Raw genomic sequence first — 8,064 nt, 5'->3', positions numbered from 1 at the left:
AGGCCGGGAGGCAGCCGCTCGGCTCCTCATGCCCCCCGCTCCCCGAAGAGCTTCTCCTCTGCCGAAGAGAGTCTCTTAGGCGCTGATGTTAAAGCCGTTCTTGTAGTTACGTCCCTTACTGCCGCTTTAACCCCAAAGGATGATCCAAACCGTAAAATCCCTAAGTTTGAAACCTGCTTCTGTCCTAAGTCTGAGGAATGACTGACATAAAGGAGAAGAAAAAGAAAAGTGAATGAAGCTCTGTTTGTGGGATATGGGAGCCCATGTAAGAATTCCGGCCCGCTACAGTTAACCGCATACCCTCCCGAGATGGGTGAGCCGAGCTCTGGTCCTCCAGCGTGAGGAGAAGGAGAGAGGCCCACGCTGAGCACTCCCGTGCCTTTTCTCCACATCAGGCTCACAGAGGAACACTGGCACAGACTAGTCAGCACCCGCAGTAACCCACATACATGTATTTTTTACATACAAAGAGATTGTAAGATACTTCCTCCCTGGTGCAGAAATTAAAAATATTAGGTAAAAACATCTTTCTCACCCATCTACTGCTCTTTCAACTATATGTTACGTAAATTCCAGTCAAAAGAAAACCGAATGTTCCATTCTGTAATAGACCCATTCAAATTCCCAGCAAACACGCAGATTTTAATTTCTTCTTCCTTCCAGCGACACATTTGATCTTCCTTAGTCTCTGGGATCACTGGCTCTCCCAAGGGATACGACACATTTCATAGAGGCAGGACTAAGTAACCTGCAAAGCTAAGCAGAACATGCGTTGTTCAGACAACGTAAAGGCCGCTTCCAATTTTGGGAACATACTAGTAATCTGAGTTTTTACACACATATATGCCCCAAGTCTGCTATAATTCTTCATTACGTTTGCAGCTGTTGTCTTCCTCGTGAATTTATCAGCTCGCATAGGCCTTGGGTAGCTGTTCTCAATTCACCTCAACCAGGCAAGGGCGGGGGGGGCACACGGACGAAGAAGCTATGGGAATAAATAAAAGCTACTTAGCTCACTTGTTAGAAATGGGGAAAGAAAAAGAAAAGAACGAAAAATATGGCTGTTCAAGAGAGAATTCTGGAAAACTATTGCTCTTTTAAGAAAGTAGAAGAAGCCAGAAAGGTACAGTCCAGGCCTGACCTCTTTCCACTGAGACGTCTTTTGTGTACGCGGACACACACTCTCGTTCTCTGTCTAGGTTACCCAGCCAAATAAAGCGGAAGGAGCACTACTGAAGAGGGGAACTGGGCCTCCTAGGAGATAGACCAGTTGAAGGAGACTAAAATTCCAGTCCAAAGCCATTGCGACCTAGCGAAAGCACACCCTCACTGGTCAGCGGGTCTTTGGTGGACGTGTCTGCTCAAGCTCAATCATGAGCACTGTCCCAAGAAAAAGCAGAGGACGCAGCGCTGACCGTCCCTGCCTTGCAGCCCCCACTAAAACTGACAGAGCGTGCACTGTGGGTTGGTAAGAGGCAAACGATTCCTCTGGTTACTTTGGGAACAGAAGAACGTGAAATTACCTACCATGAGCCCTTCCTTTGCTTCGACTGGCTTCTTTGACCAGAGCGGCTCTTTCTAACCTTTTTGAATGCCTACTGGGCGCAGTGCTGATGAAGACATGTTTTTTTATAACATCGCATTTTTCTTATAATAGTATGCAAGGCCGTTCCTAAAACTTTCTTCATCAATTACATGTCTAGAAAATGAAAAGTTGGTGTTACAAACTGCCAGATCCTTAATATGATTGACTATGGCTGGTTTTAGTCAGCAAAAGGTCTCGGAGTAACAAATGGCTTGTCCGTTTTTCTCTGACAAGAAGGACTGTCGAGGCTTGAATATCATTTACGCTCAATCAAATACTAATGCTGATGGAAAACTCTGCGTTTCGGTGACTCCTGATGTGCCCCGGTGGGGCACGGAGAAAGGTATCGCCACTTAACACGTACGCTGCATAATGGCTCTGAAAGGCTCTGCGATTCACTGCTGTGGCTGCCTCTTCGTCGCGCCAGGCCTGTAGCTGTCAGATACGCCTTCACTGAAATGACAAACTGCACAAACACGTGTTTCTCGGTTGGCACTTCCCTGCTACACATGCATGGAACCATTGACTATGGAAAACAAAAGATGGATGGAAGAAGATCACTTTTACAAAATGATTTTTATAGAAAAAACAAAGAAAAGCTTGATGTATGCGAACTCACAGATATCCCATGTTTTACAGCTGGGGAATAGCAATCATTTTTCCCTGGTCATGGGTCTTTATGATATCAGATACAGAAAGATTTTGCACTTTATTGTCGATAAGAGAGTCCAAATCAAAGAAGTGACTTGAAGTGGTAGAAATGGGCCTTGGGATATAGTGAACACAGGACATCTCCCCTCTCACCATCTAGGTGATGTTTACGAGATTTTAAGATGCAGCTGAAACAAGTATTTTACAATATAATAATGTTGTCGATTATGGCTTAAAAAGCCATAAGATTTCATTCTTTTTTTGTGTGTGTACACACTGGTCAAAATAATATCGACTGTAGAAAAGAACAGATTATTATTTTGCCAAGAAAGGCTGGATCAGATGATCCTTGAGGTCCCTTCCAACCTGGTATTATTCCATGATTCAATGATTATTAAACTGCAGTGTAGTAAACATCAATATATTGTAGCTATGTTTTTCCTCTAAAACATTTTGCAGAATAATTATAGATGGAACAAAGGAAGCTCAGAAAATTTCAACACTGGAGCTTTTTTGGGAGAAAAAAAAAGCAAGCAGCTATAAAGAAGTTCTGATACTCATTCCTAAATTCTAACAAATACTTTGATTATACTATGCTTTGCCACATCTGGCCTTCAACTTTGGACCTCATCCAGTTTCCTGTTAGGACTAGAGGAAATCTAGCTCAAAACTTTGGTTGTGCTGTTTTCTAAATGGCATAATACAAACCGCCAATTTAACTAGCATTTTCCTCTGCGTCCTTTACTAACACAACTGAAGTAATTCTCCTGAAGAAGAGAAGTCACTCCCCTTTTTGTTTATTTAAAATTGCGAGTGATCCCTCAGTGGCACACTCAAACTTTAAAATAAGGAGCAATAACTGATTATTTCATTATTTCCATGTTTCCTGTTGGACATTCCTTTAAGAATGACAAAGCATCTAATCTGCACTTATAGTTACCTAAATAGAGTGAGTCTGTACAGAGAGGAATCCCAGCACCTATAAAGACAACTACTAAACATGGCAACGTGAGCTTTTACCCTAAAGCATGACATTCTCTTAAGGCCTTGGTCTTGCAAATATTTAGCGTATGAGAAGTCCTACCAAAGCAAGACTCATTCATAGGCTTTTTCACTGGTGGAGTTTTATTTATATATATTTTTAGGCAACATATTATGAAAGTTGGAAGGAGGAAAATAAACCGGTAATACGAGGTGAGCTAACCATCAGTGTACACGTACGGTCTATCAACACAGCATCTCAGCACAGCGAAGATGACTCAGTGAAGTCAGTGGCTAAGCCAAACCATAAGTTTCTGTAATAAAGAGAAATTGCTCAAGGTTTTTCCCCTCAGTGGCAAAAACCAATACTCCCAAGTGAACATCTCTTCTCCCTAGTGCAACATCCTGCAGATGTGACTAAACCGAAAAATAATTTCTAAGAAAAGGTTCCAGCATTTAACACAATGTATGTGCTGCCTTTCTAACCCTTCCTTCGTTCATTGTCAAATGATGATGTAAAGAATTGCATAAGAAAACAAAACAAAACAAAAGATTAAAATTAACTTAATTTACACAACCAATAAAAAAAGTTTAAAGCAATGATAGAAAAATAATATAAAGGCTAGATACATTAAATGCCAGTTCAACAGTATTAAGCTTTGGTAGAACAGTTAAAGAGCATAGCACCAATAAAATCCAACGTCAATACATGCTTCAGTACGCATGAGCTGTGATGAAAATGTAAATTTTGGCAAGAAAAGTAGTGTATGTTCCCTGACGCCACAGTTTCATTTCAACATCTAACAAAAAGTCTTTGGGCTCTTTCACTTGTCGCTGAAGATAGACAATGCCTGTGTACGAGTTCAGCCTTCGAGTGCTGAAGTAGTTTTCTTCATTTCCCTTGTTGATAGTAAGGATTATGTTGTCTCCAGCATAGGCAGGCGATGGTCCAATACGGAAAATATGAGCTGGGACCACGATATTGGTCTGGAAGTTCAGCTGGTAGTAGGTAATGCGCACCGGGGTATTTTGGCAGTCCAGATAATTAAAACAACTGATCCGTTCACACCTCCTAAGAGAGGAGAAATGAAGCACATTCAGTGTCCGTGTAATTGCAGGTGAAAATATACATATTTCAGAGTATTGCAAAAGTATTAGACAAACAGGAGTCCCAAACTTCAGCTGTGTAACTACCAGCTGCTGCTTCTGCTTTTACAGTGCCCATAAAGCATTTTTAAATTATACCATTGTCAGAGTACAACAGAGTAAGAAAAGGATTACGGACACGGAGAGCTGCGTTGGGAAGCTCCACGATGAAGAAAGAGCCAGAGTCACACTGCAAGCAGCACAGAGCTTGGAAGAGGAGCCTGTGATTCAGCACTGACAGCACAAGCCAGCTTTGCGGCGATGGCGGTACTCACATGTCGGATACTTTGCGGTAGTTGGAAGGGCACTCGAAGGACAGGCAGCGGAAGCTGCCCTGGATGTTATAGCAAGTCTCTGCAGCTGAACAGTTATGGGTCCCTATTGCACATTCGTCGATATCTAACAAGAAGAAACACAAGGAAAAAGACATGCTAAGTTCAAATATAAGATGTAATCACAATTTATGGGCTGTAATACGCTTATGAGACTCTATGTGCATGAGAAGCAAGAGGAGTCTGTGGGTTCAGCTCTGCAGGCTGAGGGCTCTTGTTTTCACCGCTCAGTTCTGCGTGTCACCACGTCAGTACCCATGCCTGCAGACCGGCGCTGCGAGATCCCCGGAGGGAACGCACGGGGCATGAAACGCTCGTTCAGGAGAGGAGTGTCCAGCTTGTCTCTGCGCACAGACACCTTTGGGCATTTGGAGTGACGGGGTAAATCACGTTGATTCTAATTCTGCTAAAATTTGTATGTCTTTCCTTTCGTGACATTACCAGTTGATAGGAGAGGACAGTACCACTCAGCAGCGTGTGCAACAAACACGGGAGCCCACTCTTCCCTACAAGCAGCTTCTTGACCCTTTTCATGCTGTGGGATAGTCCTTCCCCTGCTTGGCAAACTGCATGGCCAGCTGCAGCCACCCAGCGCGTGGCCAGGGCTGGCCTTCTACCGCAGGGGAAGTTTCTTTCTTTACCTGTAGTTTGCAAACATTTGCACGCTCCTGTGAACCTAGCTATTCTCATTCCAAACACATCTGAGGCAGCACAAGGGTTTAATTTCCAGTGGAGAATTAACACAAGAAGGGTTTTTTTCCCCCAGATCCTCCTGTCTTGCCACTTCCCACCGCAATAAAACAAAACCAAACGTGAACATCTAGAGAGAAGCACCCGTGCTGTCATATTTTCCCTTGCTCCCGAGGTGTCAGAGATGTGTTGTAAGTGATATTATAAACTAGGCTGAAAGGAAACAGAATAAAATAACCAGATAGCAGTAGCCTAAGGCAGCAGAACCCTAAACTTCTCAGACCAGCCAACCTGTCCTTCCCACAGCTGCTGTGCAAGCTTTCCACGGCTGTTCTGATTGAAGAGACTTTTAAAATCATTTCCTGAAGCTAGCCCATGTCCCGGCTGGCGTTTCTAAACAAGCCGTTCCGCACGTGAGCACCGTGCACGTGTGATAAGCTCAGCAGCTGGGGGAAGCATCTAACTGGTTTCAAAGAGCAGAGCGCGCGCTCGGGCTTGTGCACGGCGCAGGCACCGTGCGCACGCGCAGGAGCACGAGGGGCAGCCCGTGATGAAAGGTGGCCGCCGCTATAAACGGCTCACGCGCTGCATAACACGTGTGTGGTCACGACGGCTCACGGGCAAGGCTGTAAAACGTCTGCGTATCCCACGCGAACAAACATTCCCCCCGCCGCCGGCTGCAGAGCAGCCTTCCCCTCCCGAGCAAACCCACGTAACGGATGGAGTGACGCCCTACGTCTGCCTACACGTTAGCTATTTACAGCCTACTGTGGCAAAAGCTATCCCTTCAGGAACAAACAAACCCCAGCAGAATATAACCAACCCACGCTAGAAGCCAACAGGACCTTCTCGCTGGCTTTTTGAGAGTTGAGAGAGCTGGGCTGTGTCAGGAGAATTTACCTACGCATGAAGGTTGCTCTGGGTTAAAGCAAATACAAAGCAAAGCAGCCACTGCTGTCCAGCTGCGCGATCCAGGAGACGTAAGCTCCACCAGATTATTATGAAATATGGGAACTTCAGAACAATGCTTTAGAACAAGGCATGCATTTTTGAAAATTTAAGTTAAATGTAAATATTACCCCCATAATCATAGAATCATAGTCATCATAATGAGGAGTAATGTTGCAGAAGACAAAAAGGAACATTTAAAACTCAAAGACACTTTACGGCGTAGAGCATAAACATGGTTACCTAAATAATACATATGCACAAGATCAAGCCATGGACCTTAAAATGCTGAAAACCAGATGCAATAACAAGGATCCAGCTTGAGCAGAAAATATTGGCAAGGATCCCACAGTCACATTGTGTACTCCCAAATGTCTAGACAACGCACGGAGGCTTTAAAATGAAATAAATGCTAACAGACAAACCACGTGGACTGTGTAGGGTGCTGCAGTTCTGCCAGTTGTCACAGAGGAGAGAGGCTCTTAGGAAAACTTTAACCTCCCACCCCTTCCATTCCCCTGGGATGGGAACTGATCTCATACGCAGAACTGACTGGTTTAAAAGCCTTGCAAAGAAAAGTATGCAATAGGAAGTAGGGGAGAATCAAAGTAAATTAAATCCCTTGCTGATTCTCACAAGCGCCCCTAGGTGAAACGAAAATTTCCTCCGTATTGCGACCATTGCCACGAAAGCGCTCACCTCACCAGTTTGGCTGTGCTGCAAAATACCACAGGCGGTTTCTCCAAAAAGATCCATATGTTGAGACACTATTACACAAGATACAACTTGTCTGTTTGAAAAAAATAAAAGGTACAAAGAGCGTACCACCAGTAACTCTTAAGGACTGGTCAGACGACGAGCAGCTGGAGGCCAGATCTTTAGCTGGTGGAAACCAACATAGTCGTCTTGAGGTTAGTGCAGCCGACATCAATTCAGACTGTTTCTCTGAGCACGTTTTCAGAGACCTCAACATATAAGCCTGCCCAAACTTGTAACTACACACTTGCAGAGCTCAAAAAAAGGGCACGTACTCGGGGGTTCCTTCCAGCACCTGACTACATGCCAGCTTACCCAGCTGTGCGCAGAGCTGCCGCACGCGCGCTACGTTTTGCAAGTAGACCAACCTCACCCTCGAAGCGGGGCGCACCTGCCAGGTGGCACAGGTACTTGGAAAAGCTTTTCCAAGTGTTCCTGGAGAGCTCGCTTAGCAGGGCTAGTCTATGCGACAGGAACCCGCCCCACACAGGGTGAGCGCGCAGGGAGGATTTCACGCCACGCAAACAACGCAAGTGCGATCTATAGGTCCACGTGGCAAAAGTTTTTCCTCCACCCCCCAGCACCTTGGAGCACATGGGGTGCCTCTGGCTGTGGAGAGCCATGCTGGCTGATTAACCGTCCTGGTTTTGCTGGGATGGAATCCTAAAATCAGTTTTCTGCCTGGGAAAGCTGTGTTTCTAAGGAGGCTGCAGCCCCCGTTACTGCGAGAACAAAGCTGATCAGCCACTTTAGCTCACGGCCCGCCATGGCATGCGGGTTTCCACAGGGGCCAAGGCCTCTCGCAGTCTCGAGACGGCCGGGTGCTAAAGCTGGGGGCAACGGAGGCCAAGGCAGCTGAGCCGGGCTGGCCAGCAGAAGCGTTCCGAACCAGGAACGCCGCGCTCACCGTCAGCGGGGGAGCCTGCCGGGAACGGCGCGCTCTCTCCACGGCCGGAGCTGTGCCGCTCGCAGGGG

General features: G+C 45.7%; 1 protein-coding gene across 1 annotated transcript in view; it reads right to left on the bottom strand.

Annotated features, from left to right (window-relative positions):
- Nucleotides 1-1,851: 1,851 nt before the first annotated feature.
- LOC104621494 (fibulin-2-like) overlaps nucleotides 1,852-8,064 on the bottom strand; it is a gene marked incomplete at its 5' end in the record, with an annotated part of 41,769 nt that continues 35,556 nt past the window's right edge. Inside the window, 4 exon segments of the mRNA XM_010288003.1 lie at nucleotides 1,852-1,899; nucleotides 1,901-2,020; nucleotides 4,046-4,289; nucleotides 4,639-4,762. Of these exon segments, the coding sequence (XP_010286305.1) occupies nucleotides 1,852-1,899; nucleotides 1,901-2,020; nucleotides 4,046-4,289; nucleotides 4,639-4,762 (536 nt within the window).

The sequence above is a fragment of the Phaethon lepturus genome, unplaced genomic scaffold (assembly GCF_000687285.1).
Source record: "Phaethon lepturus isolate BGI_N335 unplaced genomic scaffold, ASM68728v1 scaffold2055, whole genome shotgun sequence".
Taxonomy (NCBI): Eukaryota; Metazoa; Chordata; class Aves; order Phaethontiformes; family Phaethontidae; genus Phaethon; species Phaethon lepturus.
The sequence above is the reverse complement of the archived record's forward strand: the minus strand, read 5'-3'. Positions and strand labels throughout refer to the sequence as shown.